The sequence below is a fragment of the Aureobasidium namibiae genome (genome assembly GCF_000721765.1).
Source record: "Aureobasidium namibiae CBS 147.97 unplaced genomic scaffold scaffold_6, whole genome shotgun sequence".
Classification (NCBI taxonomy): Eukaryota; Fungi; Ascomycota; class Dothideomycetes; order Dothideales; family Saccotheciaceae; genus Aureobasidium; species Aureobasidium namibiae.
Window position 1 is genome coordinate 342454 of NW_013581203.1, and position 16033 is coordinate 358486.

Sequence of the window (16033 nt, forward strand, 5' to 3'; positions counted from 1 at the left end):
GATAACAATCTGGAAGGGAAAGGAGCCATGAATACGAATGGCTTTGGGTTTTCTCCACATCAAGTGCATTTTTAGATTGAACAAGGCGCTTTGTCCATCTCTCGTACAGGCCGACTCCCCTACTGCGCTCTAAAGAAGTGCAATTGTTCTGTTCTGCGTTGAGAGACAGTGCTTCGAGACCACTACTTCGTCGAGCACAACATGGGAGAAACTCAGAACAAAAAAAAACTTTGCGACAGCCACAAAACGAGAACGGCAGCAACAGTTCGTGGTCCAGCAGATAACAGCCCAGCCCAGCCCAGGCGTCATGGTGGGCGTGTCTATTTTGCTTGGGCCCCCTTCCGCCGCAGCGGCTGGCTGAAGGAGAAGACGTTCAGTCGAACTGCGGCATTCGGCAGTGAAACTGTCGACTGCCGATCGCGAGCTGTGAACGGTTTCTACTTTATCATGTCTTCCATGTTCCAACCACACGAAAGACAATGGTCTGTGTTGTCCGTTCGGCTTTGAAAGCTGTACAAGAATGCTTCACGTGTCGCAACGTTGATTAGGCGGTCTGCGATGCAGTTCACATACCAGTGTCGGTGTTCCTCTCCAGTATGGAATTTCCTTGAGGTAAACAGGTAGGCGCGAGCGAAGGAACAGAAAGCAGCAACAAGAGTCTGCATCATGCATGAGACTCGGGGGGCGGAAAGCACAAGCGAAGTCGAGAGGCTTTTCCCTTAGGTAGCTCAAGGATTCTCATGACATGCAGCTGTCGGCATCCAATCAGTATCGTCGACCTTTGTTTACATTCTGCCTGTTTCGTGTCGACGGTGTTGAATGATGTAAACGAACATACTTCTCCACGACGACACGACGCGAACATGCACATCCCGCAGTACTTGGTATCCTGTTAACCACAGCCAACCCATCGGCTACCCATACAGACTCATGCCGCCGGGAGCATACCTTCATCTTGCAGGTCGCACACACGCGACTCCATCACCATGATCACATGAACGATATCCACTACGACAACGACAGGGAATAAAGAACATCCGATGACCCTGTGAAGTCAAGGCACACATGCAACCATTGAACAGTGCATTCTGCGCGGTCCATATTCTTTTCCGCCAACCACAAGCTCCCGGCAATCTGCAGAAAGTCGATCTCATGACAACGAATCAGAAGCGGAGCCGTAGCACAAGTCCATGAGATGCGGTCAACATGAGCAACCCATTCGGCAGCTTTCCTTTCGCGCATTCACTCACTTTCCGCACCTTGTTCGACGCAAGAAAATGAACTCTCCACTCACACGTTGTTGCTTCTCACCGCTTGACTAGGTATATCAACTGACCCTTGCTTCTCTTTACACCGCAACAAAGTAATGTGTGGCACGCAATCCGCACCCCCGCTTGAACAATACTGCACAGCAATTCAACCAATCTATCAGAGTTTCCGTCTCGGAAGAAGAGCTAACCTCTGCATTGGGACCGCCAGCCTAACCCAAGATCGACGAACCTGCATGATACAGAGAAGAGAAACAAAGCACCGACTCTTCCTCTTTGCAAGCAGACATGTCATCGATAGCATCTCGCTCATCCCTGGCTCACTCATTCAAATCGATCTTCTATCCCCGACACTTTATCGACAATACAATTCATCTCGCTTGAGCACAATGCGATGAGAACACAAGCCTCAACACTAAGCGTTCTTGCGCATTTGCAATCTTCGGAAATGCATCTTCTCAAAAGGCGCAAATGGTATGTATGCAAGGTTGTATATGCTGCATTGATTATAGTGCCCTACACGCAGAGTGCTCGCGCGTAGCTGCATCTTGCATCGGGAGGCTCTAGACTCGTTTGCCGCTGGTTTATCGCGTCGGGGGAGGAAGTGGTGTAGCTGTTGATGCTTCGCCACTGTATTCCACAGACTGCTACCTCATCTGAACGCTCAAGCGCGGGAGTTCATTTTCTTGCATTAGCTAAAAACCATTCGAGCAATGGTGATACTAACTAAGGTCATTATGAGCAGATTTCAAAGTTCACATCGATCGTCGAATGCAGTTGTGGTCTAGCCAGGCAGGCAGCTTGAACAAGTATCCTTTTCACATCGACCAAAGCTCTACGCATTGACTTGCAAGCTGAGAATCTTATGCCAATTCAACATTCTGCTTCCTACCGAATACCTCTTGGACCGCTTCCTTCTTCGTAAATATTGCATCTCTCCCAACGTCAAAGACACACATCTACTCTATACATACTCCCACTCCACAACATGTGCACTCGTGGTTCGTGACACCTTGTCGGCATAGGGTTCTTGTGATACGTTCAGCTGGCTCTGTCTCGAATGTTCACCAACCCCTTCTCTTTGCATAACAAAGGGAGAATCATGTAGGTGGAAGGGAATTATCATGCACCACGTACTGTACGCGACTTGCTCCTGCATGGATCGAGCACTGACAATTTACCTCGGTGGTAAGCGATACGGTCAAGCGAAAGGAAGCATCACGAGTATATGCAGTAAAGCCCCCCCCAAGTAAAGATCCATGAAACTCCTCAATCATGGAAAGCATCTGATCGAGTTGAATCCTCCTTTTTTTCCGTCCTTACAAATTTAGTACATTGACACGAGAAGAGCTGCAAAGCATGTGGTGGAAAAATCCGAGGTAGACTTTGTGTAAAAATTTGAAGATCTTAAAAATGCATAAGAGAGATAACCTTTGTTGCCAGAGATAAATTGTGTACACAAGACACAGCCATCACTGGATCCCCCTCAAGAGAGACCCCGGTTCCATCAGCCCGGTCAAACATTCTTCCAGGCAAGAATGAAGAGATAACGCCGTTTGCTATGCAGAAAAAGAGATTCCAGAAACCATAAAACAGCAAATGGAGCAATTGCCTTTACTGTAGCAAAAAGAACAAAAAGGAGATGAGAATAGAAATCAGAGAAAGACTTTCCTGGCTTCCTTTGGATGTCCTTCGACAGGACAATACGGACACTTGAATCTTCTCGAAAATGTCAGTCTTGTCATCTCTGAACACAGAAACTGACGGTACAAAACTTACTTGTTTCCCCTACTGATCTTCTCCAGTGATTCCTTGGCGATAACATGACCACAGGGCAACATCATAGGTGGATTGGCATCGGTGCCTTGTTCCTTGCTGACCGGACACACGAATATCGAGTGGAAGAGATAGGAATGCGGCAATGGGATCTCAACGGGGAGTTCATTGACACTGGTCCATTGGCCACCGACTTCACCCATGACGCGCTCGAGTTTTTCGAGTACGGGCAACGCGATGGCGCCGGCGGTTGCGGCGGTGTAGAGGGGGCTTTTTTCACTCAGGCCCAGCATGGCGCAGAATTCACGGATGAAGCTTGATGCGGCGTGTTCCCAGGCGTCGTGGTTGAAGAAGACGCTCTTGTATGGTGAGGAGGTCAGGGCTGGAGCAAAGGCTAGAGAGCCCAGTAGAGAGGATGTTTCGCGCATGTAGCGAGCGGAAAAGTTGGGAAAGGTGTGGCGAGCATATTCGAGGGCTCTTAATGGACCAGACATGGGATCATCGGGGTTGTGTTGGGTGTAGAGCTCGACGAAGCGGAGACGGCATAGGTCGAACTCGAGATTTGAGCCTCGTAGGTCGAGTTGATGGCTGTGTTGGCGAGCCCAGTCGATAGCAGGATTCAGATTGTGGTCGTTACGTAGGGCGTCCAGGACAAGGTACATGTGGGCGAAGCTTGACTGCAGGGCACCAGCGCTGTCACGGTCCATGTCGTAGATGTGGGTAGGGTTATTGTCCTTCATGAGGCTATCTCCGTCTTGGCCATCTCTTGTAGCGGCAGTATTTGGGTTTGCGTTTGCTTCGGCGATAAAGGTCTGGGCGACATTGAACTGGCCTTCGCGTAGGAGATGCATGGCTATTGCACGATTGGTGAGGGCGGGTTGTGATGCGAGAGCGTCATGTTGCGAAGTAGGCATCGCTTGTGGTTTGAATTTCTGGCAAGCAAGTTAGCAACTGTCTGACAGTACAAGCAGCACTTGGACGCACCTTATCTAAGGCTTTGGAGTAGTCCTTGTGGGCCGAGTAGATGTCCTTGATGTCCGAGTTGACTTGATCTAGTGAGGCCTTGACCGGTCGCTTCAGTTTGGCCAGCGTTGGCCCTCGGGCACTCGCATCTGATCGGGTCAGCACTGCTTTGTTCTTGTCTACGGACAGCGATTTGGGCACACCAGCTGCTATGGCTTGCCGTGCGGCGACGAGTAAATCGATCGTCTTTTGCACATGGTCAATCGTCTTTGACAGGCTACCCTTCTTGTCCAGCTTATCCTGCTCCAACCGCAACGGCTCCATCGCGCATCTGTGAAACTCGACTCGAAGTTGTTCTTTGGATATTGAGAATAAGTGTTCAGAGCAATGCCCATCTCGGTGCTGCAGCTGAGGCCGCCAGCCAACGTTGCTCATGACGTGCCCGCGGGGTCGAGAGGTTCGCTCCGAGGCCCAACCACGGCCGACCGACCCTCGACAACACCAGCCTCGAAGTGTAATTATAATACAAACAATTCTTGAATCTCGGTCGCTTACCTTGCACCTCTCTTTTTCGCCATCGCTCGTGCTGCTTGATACAAGTCGCTGCAATCTCGCGCTTGCCCATTCCGACAAGCATTTTCACGTGCATCCAAATGCTAGGACCATGATACCTTGCTCATGAGCACTCCTGCTTCGGCCACAGAGAGGCCTCCTGGTCCTCATAGACAGAATGTCAAACTCGTCACACAGGAAGAACAGAAGGCGAATATCGAATTAGAGAAACCCTCTCCTGACCAGGATTCAAACGCGTCCAAAGCACCTACACATCAACGCCTTGTGCTCACCGACCCCATTGCCTTCAGGTGAGTCTGCCAAATCGAATCCATACGCGGTAGTTGACTTGTATCAGATATCTGCAAGAAGATCCTGGCGTACAAGTCATCGAAAGAAGCCAAGAACTCCAAGGCTATGAGATTTACGTTGTTGAACAATGGGCCACTTCTCGCATCCATCCCACCTTTGTCATCACCACTTTCACAGGTGACCCTCAACATGTCGCTCAGGTCGGTATATTGAGCGTCCCTACAGACGAGTCTGGCTGGTCCCAACGTCTGCGCGTCTACTTCAAAGCCCTGAATCAGTACCATGCCCGCCGGAGGGAGACTCCGCTTGGTATACTGATGATTACGAACTTGTCTGGCTTTCCTTCGTCCCTGACTGTCATTCCCGTACCCGACGGCGATCTGAAGAAGCATCGTTTCGACTTCTTTGTTGCCGAGAATCTCAAGCGTATGGGCTGTTCTGGGCGTGTCGGTTTGACTCTGTCCGCACCCAACAGTGCTACTGTCGCCAAGTTCCATCAGCTGTACAAGACGAGTGATAAGAATGCCGTCTACACATCTGTCATCGAGCTCGTCAAATTATGCCAGGCCGCTCTCAACATCTTCGACAAACTCGAGTTTGACTATGTGGACGGTCTGCTGTGCGATGTTACTGAGAAGGCAGCCAATGATTGGTGGTTGGATATTGGTGCCGAGTTTTATGGCATTGAACCGCACGATGGCATCCTTGGGCCAACCACAGTCGCTGCCTTGCTTGGCTTGCTGATGGGTGCTCGCAACCGACTGAGCGCAGTGGGGGCGCCGGTACCAAAAGACCCATTCGACATTGAAGGCATGAAGCGTGGAATATCACACCTCCAAAAGCACAATCGGTTGGAGCGGACTCGGAGACTCGATCGACACACACTTGACAAACTGCATAGAATATCTGCCAAGGCAGCCAATGCTGAGGGGTGGTCGGTACCTCGGGCTGTCAAGTCTACTGTAGCAGAGTTGAGCGGAAAGGGCGGCGAAATGCTTGCAGAGGTTGTCGGTAGACGCGACAAGGCTGGCATTGCCGATATCGAGACGTCGTACATTGATCGATTCGAGCAGCTTGTCTACGGCCAGCGCTGTAAGTGGCTCTGGCACGGAAAGCCTCTCAAGAACCAGTCTGTCGATCTAAGAGGCCAGAAGCCAGATAGGCTGACTTTCGGGCGGGTTGAGCGCAGGCATACACAAGAGCCGGTTGTGACTGCGCGGGCGGTCTCTGACGAGGTCATGTCACCTACGTTGTCTTCCAGCAGAGAAGGCGAGGATTCGATCAAAGAAGATGCATATCTCCATCGGTCTGTCACGAAACGAGCGACAGGAATTTTTCACGAGGGAAGAAGAGGCTTCGACAAGTTCAAGGATGCCGTGCGTGGCCATCAGCCCAGAGGTTCCAAAGACGAGTCGCCCATCACACCTGCGGATCCTTCGAGACAAGACTTCGGATCCCCTGCTCTATACCGCATCAACTCTTCTTCGCCATCTACCAGCCCCAAGATTCCTCAAGGTGCAGACGGAAATCTTGATCAAGTACTCGAATCGCGAGAGCAACAAATCAAATCCCAGATTGCTGCACGCCCCGATCCTCAATACGCCAACCATCTCCTCACCAGCCCTGAAGATACCAACAACAGCATCTTCCCAGTCGAAGACCCACAGCGCAAGAAATCCGAAGAACAAGCACGAGACCACCACGACAAAAGCGACAACGATACAGACATTGATATGGAGGGCCTAGACACAGTCTCCCGCACCCTGAGCGGCGAACCCTCAGTCTCAATAGCAGGCTCCGACTACCACGGCGTGGATCTCAAACAAGTGCTCCCTCTACCTCCAGATCACGCTCAAGATATAGGTCCTCTGCTGCGTCGTATACATTCCTACAGTGATTTTGAGAACTTGACAGCTGCATCACGACCAGATGACTATTATCCTCGTCGCTTGAGCTTTTCAACAGCCGAAGACAGTATCCTGGCTCCTGTGCCTCTACTCCTCCCCCCGCCATCTCCAAATCCAAATACTGCGTCGTTGCCCGATCAATACACACACGAAACAACACTCTCCAGCGACCTCAAAGCCCTACGCGCAGCAATCGCCATCTTGGACCGCAAAGAAGCAACATGGACACGCAACCAACTCCTCTCCACCTCTGCACTGCTCTCATCCGCCGACGCCGATCAAGCAGCCCTGGACGCACTCTATCGCCCTTCGGCGCTAGCCCTCCACAATATCAGGGATGCGACAGAAGTGCTGCTCATCGACGAACGCGATGCCCTACACGAAGGCGCCAAGGAGTTGGAAACGCTGGCTCAAAGGTTGGATTACGAGATTGAAGGACTCAGAGGCAAGGTTGAGGATGTAGAGGTCAATGTGGGCGATTTTGAACATGCGGTTGTGGGGATTGAAGGGAGGATTGCTGAGTTGGAGGATGTGGGCCATGGGAGGGGTGTCATGGGTTGTGTTGTTTGTTAGATTTCTTTTCTTCTTCTTTTGTTTTGGGTTTGGCGTGAGTTGTTTCCTGTTTGGGAGTTGGGTATTGGTCTAGAATCGACAGGCATAGATGGTTCGGAGATTGCATAGTGCGGAAACAGAGCTTGAGACACCTGCTTCAAACAAATCTCTCGTGATAAGCATGCCTGACTGTTATGGATCTTTCTCGTTGTCTGCACTTTGGTCGCGTGACGGGAATGCTGGGGCAAAAATTGTAGGACATTCTATGCGTGTCTAATATACATGATTACATGATCTTCTCTCTTTTCCAAACGATGCGCTTAAAACTTGTAGACCTGGTCCTTGTTGTAGCCAAGCTCGGCAAGCATACCAGTAAGATCACCCTGATCCTTAGGACTCTTCTTGGGGCCGGCAATAGCCTTGTACATGCCAGGAGGACCACAGACGAAAACCTTGATGTTCTCCTTGCTGGGGTCGGGCAGGACAGTCTTGAGCAGCTCCTTGGTAATCATACCCTTCGGGCCAGGCCAGTCCTCTGGGGGGTTGTCGAGGGTGTAGAAGGCACGCATGCGGTTGGGGTACTTGTTCTCGAGGTCCTCCCACTCGCGCTTGAGGAGCACGTCTTCCTCGGAGACGTTGCCGAAAACGAGCGTGACCTTTGTGTTGTCGTTGGGGTTCTTGAAGATGGCGCGGGCGAGCTGGTACATGGGGGTGATGCCGGTGCCGCCGGCAATCAGAGCGATGTGGTCGTGCTTGTTCTCCTCCCAGGGGTACTTGGGGATGGGACCCTTCATGTCGAGGCGTTGGCCGGGCTCCATGTTGTGGAGGTGCTCGGACATGGGGCCGCCGGGGTACTTCTTTACGATGAAGTCGAGGTAGCCGACGGTGTCTTCGTCGCTGACGGGGGTGTAGGGGCGGATGACGGGCTTTTGCATCTCAGGGCCCTTGTACTTTGTGATGAGGGCGGAAGCAATGGTAAGACCGGAGACGCTGCCATCTTCGGGAAGGTGGAAACGCAGTCTCTTTGTGTTGTGGTTGATGACCTCGCTCTCCATGAGCTTCAAGCTGACGAAGCCCTGGTCGCCGCCAGTGAAGCACTTGGAGGGGTCGGCAGCCTTTGCGGGAATGTTGGCCTCCTCGGTCTTTGAGGCGGGCTGGCCGTAAGCGCCGCTCTCGTTGGTGTTGCCGTGCTGGCCCTCGGCCTGAGCACGCTGCGAGTACATGTAGCCGGCGAAACCAGCACCGGCGGCGACACCAGAGTAGAGCAGGGTGTTGGAGCTTGACTTTGCGGCGGCCTCGGAGGCATAGCGGCGGACATGCTGAGAGAAGGTGTGTTAGAGGCGGTGGGATGAGGCGCGTAGAAGCAATTGGAGAACATACAGTGGCGGCAGCCCTTGCGGGACGGAATACTGATCTGGTGAACATGACGACTAGATATTACAATAAGCGATGAGAAGGGACCGGAGGAAAGAAGGAAGAAAGGCAATTGATATGCGAAACGGCTGGGGGAGCGTCTTCTTTGCGAGGCCGGCGGGAAAGCTGGCGATGATGCAATAAATCGTCCAAGCGCGCCCGTCAAAGAATCGCGTCTCTTCCGGGTATCCACTTTGCCTTGTCGTACCTGATAAGCACTTTAAGATCTATGAGAGCACCGATACCTCTGAATCGCAGTATCTCAAGCTTGTCTCGTCGGAGTCATTGATGGCAAGCACAACTATCCACTGCAATCCATGTTGGCAGAGCTCTTCCGGCAAGAGCTATCACGGAACCCGAGAAATGGACTATCCGCGACATATTGGATATTCAAACACCGAGGCCATAGAATAGAGATGGTATAGATAGCAAGTAAACAGAGGATTTGGCGTTTGCAAAGAGAGTCTCCAGGAGCTCAGCATCTGGTAGCTTCTTCAGTTTGCAGCTTGTGACGATGCACGGAGATAAGCAAAGCAAACGCCGCCATGACCAGATCCAACTTTTCGCCTAACAGCAACCGTGACTTGTCCAAAGTCGTCGCAATGAGAATACGACTGCAGGTGCTCAGGCATCAGCTGCCGCCGACAAAGGTGCTGTGGAAGGTCGATGCTGCCACCACCACGGCCGAACTCCTCACTCAGATCAGCGACTTTTTCCCTCTGGAATCCGAAGGCTGGGGTCTGGAGGATTACGCTGTCCACCTTGGTGGCTATGAGTTGCTGCACTTTCAGCAGCTGGGCGACGTCCTGAAAGAAGATGATGAGATTTCGTGAGTCTTTTCAATCAGCAGTCTGCGCCAACACGTTACTGACAGCCATTCAGAATCCAACCCTTACAGACCAACGACATTCGCGCCAGAAATCTCTCAGGCAGACACCAAATCTCAAGAGACGGCAGACACCTCGTCGATGGCATCGCTTTCGGTCGACCTCTACTACGCGCCCCAGCCCACGCTCCTATCCACATCCCTCCGCGCAAACGTGCCAGACTAGACCCCTCGCTGGAAGAGTCGGACGCTGCTCTGCAACTGGGCGACTACGGTCCGTCTCCCTCCGACCCGGGACCTCGTCTGCGGACCAAGACCCAGAAACATGTCACCTTCAGCCCTGAATTCCTACAAGCCGATTACGACGACAATGGCGACATGATCTTTGACGACTACGATGATGGAGAAGACGATGAGGACGACCATGACTTTGAACTTCCCTCGGATGACGATCTGGACGATCAACAAGACAGCAACATGAAGCTTCTCCAAGATGTTGACCGAAACTCGGCCACCGACCAAGAGTCGTCGAGCGATAATGACAGCGACTATAGTTCTGACTCTGACGACGACTCTAGTGGCAGCGATAGTGACGCTCCCTCAGAAGAGCCCATCAACAAGGGCAGCAGCTCCATCGAAGCACTTGTCAAATCCAACCCTGTCACCGCCCAACCCACCAAGCAGACTCCCGCGAAACAAGTAGCCCCTAGCGATGGCAAACAGCGAACTCGTGCTAGGAACCGACGCCGCCGTGATGCAAAGAAGCTCGCCTGGCTCAAGTCTAAAGGCCATCTTCCCGCGACCGCTAATCGTCAGGACCTGAAGAAGTGGAAAGAGGACAATGAAGCGGGCCGTGTTTCTGCTTCAGATTTTGATTCGGACGATGAGCCTTCAAGCTCGGATTCTAGTTCCAGCTCCGACTCAGACTCTGAGTCTGAATCTGAGACCGAGCAAACCGAGAAGGCTGCCCCGCCCGTAATCAAGAAGCCAGCGATTCCCATGGTCCCACGACAACTAAAGGTCAAACCAAAGGCAAAGAAGCCTCTCACAGACAACAAATCAGAAGAGTTCACCCAGAAGAGGGAGGCCCTTCTAGCTGCTTTGCAATCTGGCGGTGTCGAACTCAATAACGATCTATCAACTCCTCCAGTGGACGCCATTATGAGTGACGCCGGACCCAGCACGATGCCTGCCAGCGAGAACAACACCACTCCTCAGCGTAGAGCCAGGCTCGATCTCGCAAGCTCCAACCGCCTTCTCTTCAACTCTCTCGGCGTCCGCGCACCCAAGAACGACGCTGATAGACAACGCTTACAAGCCAAACTCGCCGCGCAAACAACACGCAAGCCAGTCACAAAACCCACCACCCCTGCCGCACCCACCAAAGAGCCCACTCGCGCAGAAGAGGAAGAAGGCTCCACAGACGTCGATGCCTGGAAATCCAGAATCTCCCTCTCTGCAGTTGAATGCGCACCAGGACAAGAAGAATACTACTATTCCACTCCACCGTTCCCATTCTACCAGCGCTGGGATCCTAGCCAACGCACCAAGAAGCGCAAACGTGGTTCTCAAGCCGTCGATCCCTCTCTGCTTCAATCCACCGAGGAAATTCTCGACAACAGCTACAGCGAGTACTACAACACAGGCACCAACGGCGACGCTCTCAACTACGGTGATGACGAGGATGAAGTTGGCGGTGGTGCAGCTGCAGCACCGGAAACGGATCAAGAAGCAGCTACAGCCCAACTCCTCGCCGAATCCTCAGAGGCAGCCGATTTGCCTGCTTTACCCTCTGATCTCTCCACCCTTGCGCCATTGACACCAGAAACCACACTCCCTGGCGCCATCATCACATTCACCCAATTCGAAGTCTCGGCTGCTACGAATTGGACACCAGCTATGTCACCCATACGCACTGCATCCATCATTCACGTTTCCACAGATGTTTCCTCAGGTACCAAGAGCTTGGGCTTGCAATTGGCGAAACGCGATATACCCGGTCGAAAATACGATAGTCAGGGACGCAGGCTTTTCGACAAGTTTGAGATGATTGTCGGTGATGAAGAGGATGAAGATATCGATGATGGGTTTGTGGAAGTCGAGGTGGCGGAGTTGATTGATCCCAGACTTCTCAAAGCCGCTGAGGATGAGCAGAAGAGTGTTGAAGATGGCAAGGTGATGATGGAGGAGGAGGAGCAGGTTCCTGAGGTCATCGGTGTTGCTTTGTAGGTGATGGTGCGATGTGCGATAGGCTATAATGCCAATTGCAGTAAACACACCCAAACACACCCAAAGTTTGGTCAATGAATTCGCTCTTCGAGTGCACGCTACCCCTAACAGATGTGATGACAGAAAAGATACACCGATGACTAGGGCTGTGATCTGTGTTATTCGCAAATGATGGGAGCATTGCACCGAATACAATCGAAGAAGGCAACTACACGGATAGACGAGAATGTATAGGGATTGGTCAATAGGCCTTGCGGCTTCTAATATCGTCAAGAGCTTGAATGTCTAATTAAGATAAGAGAGTAAGAAGACATCCGCGCGATGTCGGGCCTCCTTCATCCCAGAATGCCATTGAAAACGCCGTAGTCATGTCATATCATGCCAGAGAGAAGCAATACCATGCCTCAAGTGCATAGTAAGAAAAAAGGTATCCGCTAAGACGTGTATCATGTATGTACAGAAGAAGAGAAAAGAAGAAAAGACATTAAAAGCAGACAGAGGTCGTTATCCAGGTGGGAAAAAGAGGATAGTCGGAGGATGAGAATATCCTAGGATATGAAGATACACACCAGAGCGACGAGGACGGTGGCGAAGATGGTCTTATCCGTCAGCATGATGGTCTTTGAGCTCGATGATTGTGCGGTTGCACTGGCGCTGGCTCCAGCGGCGCTGCCCGATGCTGCCGCAGCTTGGATGCCTCCTGCCAATGTGGACGCGGGTGCGGATGCTGAAGTACTCACTGTGGGTGTTGCGGTGCTGGCGCTTGAGGTTTTGCTGTCATTTCCGGAGCTCGAACCTGAACGTCCAGAGCTAGATGAGGATGTGCTGTTGGCAACCTTGGCGATGTATGAGCCCAGACGAGCGCCGAAGTGGGCAATGACGGCTTCAGAGTCGCGAACAGTAATTGTTGCGGCACCGTTGCTGTCGAGGACGACGGTTTGGCCACTCTGATCCTGGGCGTTACTGACGGTTCCCACGCTGTCGCTCTCGAAGCTGAGACCGTTCCAGGTGACATTGTGAATGCTGTCGGCACCCTCAGCAGTCAAGTATGACAGGTACATGGTTTCGCCCTTGAGGTCGGGAAGGGAGAAGGTGAAGTCGCTGCTGCCCTTGTCGGTATCAGAAGCGTTGGCCTGATTGGCGTTGATGATAACCAATGAAACGAGATCGTCGTTGGCGTAGGCGGCGTAAGAACGGATGTAAGAGTTATCAGTAGCCAGAGAGGCGAGTCTGGTAGTACCGTTACCCGCACCGATGAGCTGAGCCATGGCAGCCATAGCATAGTAGCTGGGACGAACGTTGGCGGCCTCACCGTTCATGAAGATGGGTTGCCAAGGTGCAGCGTACGAGTTGTCGGTCATATGCATCTCGACCGAGGAAATGTTGAGGGTGGCGCCATAGCAGTAGAAGTTGAGGAACCAGAGAGCGGCTCCGAAGGTATTGCTTACATTTCCCATGCCAATAGGTCCAACGTTTGCCATCTCACGAAGGTTGTAAGGGATACCAGACGATTGAGCGTATGCAATCTCGGTGGTCCAGTACTTGAACTGATCCTCGGTCCTGTCAAAGTCCATCATGATGTTCAGAGTGATGTCGTAAGTGGAAACGTCGACAAAGTAAAAGTAGTCGTGCTGATTCCAAGACGAGAGGTAGGTGGTGCCATTGATATTGTCCGAGATTCCGGCGTTGGCCAAGTCGCTAAGTGTGAAGGTTGTGCCGATGGTTGAGGCAGTCTGGGCAGCCTCGAAGAAGTCGCATCTCATGTTTCTCGGCTTCAGGACGTTGTTGCACACCGACTCTGCTCTTTCCAACCACTGCTGGGTGTAGATCTGCCCGTTCCATGTGCCGTTTCTCATCTGTTGCCAGCTTTGCAGATACAGATCTGGCTCGTTGCCAATCTCGAAAGAGTACAGCGAAGTGTTGTTGAGACCATCGACGACTGCAGCTGCCGCCTCGTCGATCTTGTCAAGAGCATCACCCATGTCATAGGCCATGTTCAGCTGGAAGGTCACGGGCATGCCCTTGGGGAAGCGCTCGAGAGCCTTGAGATAACCGGGACCAAAAACATTTCCGTCTGCAGGGGTGGGGTTGGATTCTTCCTGGTTGGGATTCTTTGCGAGGTTGAAGCCGCTGTGAGTGGCATCCCAGACCATCTGATCACCAGTGTTACCACCCAGTCTGAGGTGTGGAGGTGCACCCGAGTATTTTGTGAGATGTTCGAGGAGATTGATGGAGAGTTGATTAGGAGTGTTTCCACCAGTGAAGGAGAATAGGTTGGAGGGTTCAATTCCGAGGCCAGCGAATGAAGGTCCGACGACTTGTGAAAGGCCAGAAGCTGCAGGCGCGTTGGAAGCCGGTGTTAGGGAGATAGAGACTGCATGTGCGGCGATAGTAAAGCACGAAGCCGATAGTAGTAGTGAATTGATAGCCATGGTGTATGGTATGCAAGATGTGGAATGCCTAACAAACAAACGAAGGTTATGCAAAGGAAAACAAGAAGCGACAGAAAGCAACCACTGCTCTATCAAACTCGATATTCAAAAGTACGCGGCGACGGTCGTCTACAAAAGTGCTCGTCCGGCCCTGCCACAATCAAGATCGGGATACCGCACGGACTCGGCTTTAATATTGGTGACGTATATGGGGCTCCTCACAAGCCTGTCTGCCAGCCGTCTCCCGCATCTCAACTGTGCAAAAACGCTCATGTTGAGTCGAGTCAAGACCGTCAATTCTCCTTGTTAGCTAGGCGCCACGCAACCACCGGATTTGAAAGCGTCATACCCTGACTCTCCCTCGTTGTTTGCCCGGCGCCGACACCTGTCGATCCTGCCGGGATCAACGATCCGTGTACTTGAAACTTGATTTACGCGTGTATGCACTGCAGCACATGCGCGCCCTCTGATTGTCGGGCCTCCGCATGTGTCAACCCAAGATGCCCATTGCTCGAGCGCACTGCTTGGAAGTTGGCAGAATTTGGTCCCAAGCAAGATTCCATGCTGTGCTACCTTGGTCCCGTGATCCTCTATCTCATTTCCAAGATCTATATGCATATTGCCCGCGCCTATTTCTTCGACACGCGGCTCATATCTAAACTTTGTTGTTAATATAGAGTGAAAGGTACGCCACAGACCTTCTGCTGAACTGTTAGAGGTGAAAATTCTTATAGGACTTCGCGTATTGCACGTACCCCTCTGCGCTCTTCGAAATCTCTGTACAGCCAGTTCCATGCATCCCGGTCACGACAGTCCTTGTGCGCTGAACCCGGCATAGTGTCACAGGTTGGTTGTGTCTTTTCAAAGATGTCTTGTGTGACGGGGAACCAGGGCTTCGGGCGCGGCCAGTCTGAAAAGTGAACGAGCTTCGTCTGATTTAATACTCTGTCGGGATCCCAGATTTCGCCTTCGTCCAGATATTTGTGGTGAGATTTCAGGCGAAATTCTCCAGACACGACCCAGTGTTCCTTTGGCAGGATCATCGCGCTTCCGGCGTAGACGTCGTTTATCACTTCCATGTCGTAAAACTCGTCTGCCGACGATCGACTAAACATGCTCTTCATCACGCGCTTGAACTCCTCCATGGATGGCTTGATTAGCAAAATCGCTGATGAGATTGTGTCGGGCTCAGGAAGCCAGTATGCATGCGGCGCCACCACTGGATGGTCTGGCAACAGGAAGAGCTCGTCCAGGGGCTATAGTTCGTAGGAAAATCAGACCCCGGCATGAGATTAATAGGGCTACATGTTCAACATACCTTCAAGATTGTAGCGTCCGAATCCAAGCTCAAGACTCTGTCGTACTGTGTTTGTTTGAATGCCAACAGCTTGGTGAAACTCTCGGCCCATGTACCATCTCCTGATTCGGTGTATTGAGGCCTGACTGGAAAAATGCGAACTTTGTATCTATCTTGCGCCCATCTCAGGAATTTGCTTTCCCATGTTGGGGGTCGCGGGCTCAATTCCCACTCCTGAGGATACAATAGCACACGGTCTGCCTTGCTGCCCAGTCGGTGTAGAGACTCGAACATCATCAAGCTGTTGCAGAGATATTCCTTGTCGGTGACATATTGGACATAGGCAAATCGCGTCCAGTCAATGCCATCATCCGATTCTTCGCTGACTGGAGTGACATGCAAGGGTTCAAAGGTGTGTCGAACAGGTGCTTGCGGAATAGGTCTCAGCAGTCGCACCAAGAGATATATGCCTGCAATGCAGAGTATCCATTGCCAAAGTGTTCTTG

The 16033-nt window shown here is 52.0% G+C and overlaps 6 protein-coding genes across 6 annotated transcripts; 2 read left to right on the top strand and 4 right to left on the bottom strand.

The window, feature by feature from the left end:
* Positions 1–2923: 2923 nt before the first annotated feature.
* On the bottom strand, positions 2924–4331 carry M436DRAFT_44491 (regulator of gluconeogenesis Rmd5; the record flags this gene model as incomplete). The annotated part of the gene is made up of 4 exons (XM_013573150.1): positions 2924–2990; positions 3048–3976; positions 4029–4156; positions 4211–4331. The coding sequence occupies 4 exons, from the start codon at positions 4329–4331 to the stop codon at positions 2924–2926; spliced, it is 1245 nt and encodes a 414-aa protein (XP_013428604.1).
* A 354-nt stretch (positions 4332–4685) lies between these two features.
* M436DRAFT_43656 (uncharacterized protein) lies at positions 4686–7351 on the top strand (the record flags this gene model as incomplete). The annotated part of the gene is made up of 2 exons (XM_013572982.1): positions 4686–4870; positions 4918–7351. 2 exons carry the CDS (start codon positions 4686–4688, stop codon positions 7349–7351), a joined length of 2619 nt encoding a protein of 872 aa, XP_013428436.1.
* A 299-nt stretch (positions 7352–7650) lies between these two features.
* Positions 7651–8755, bottom strand: M436DRAFT_43759 (ferredoxin reductase-like protein; the record flags this gene model as incomplete). The annotated part of the gene is made up of 2 exons (XM_013572997.1): positions 7651–8649; positions 8711–8755. The coding sequence occupies 2 exons, from the start codon at positions 8753–8755 to the stop codon at positions 7651–7653; spliced, it is 1044 nt and encodes a 347-aa protein (XP_013428451.1).
* Positions 8756–9345: 590 nt separating this feature from the next.
* On the top strand, positions 9346–11798 carry M436DRAFT_43904 (uncharacterized protein; the record flags this gene model as incomplete). Its single annotated transcript, XM_013573029.1, has 2 exons — positions 9346–9572; positions 9626–11798. The coding sequence occupies 2 exons, from the start codon at positions 9346–9348 to the stop codon at positions 11796–11798; spliced, it is 2400 nt and encodes a 799-aa protein (XP_013428483.1).
* Positions 11799–12346: 548 nt separating this feature from the next.
* Positions 12347–14230, bottom strand: M436DRAFT_43509 (uncharacterized protein; the record flags this gene model as incomplete). Its single annotated transcript, XM_013572954.1, has 2 exons — positions 12347–12397; positions 12539–14230. 2 exons carry the CDS (start codon positions 14228–14230, stop codon positions 12347–12349), a joined length of 1743 nt encoding a protein of 580 aa, XP_013428408.1.
* Positions 14231–14988: 758 nt separating this feature from the next.
* M436DRAFT_15428 (nucleotide-diphospho-sugar transferase) lies at positions 14989–15884 on the bottom strand (the record flags this gene model as incomplete). The annotated part of the gene is made up of 2 exons (XM_013572900.1): positions 14989–15486; positions 15549–15884. Coding segments are annotated over 2 exons (834 nt in total), but the record flags the coding sequence as incomplete, so codon positions are not given.
* Positions 15885–16033: the final 149 nt, after the last annotated feature.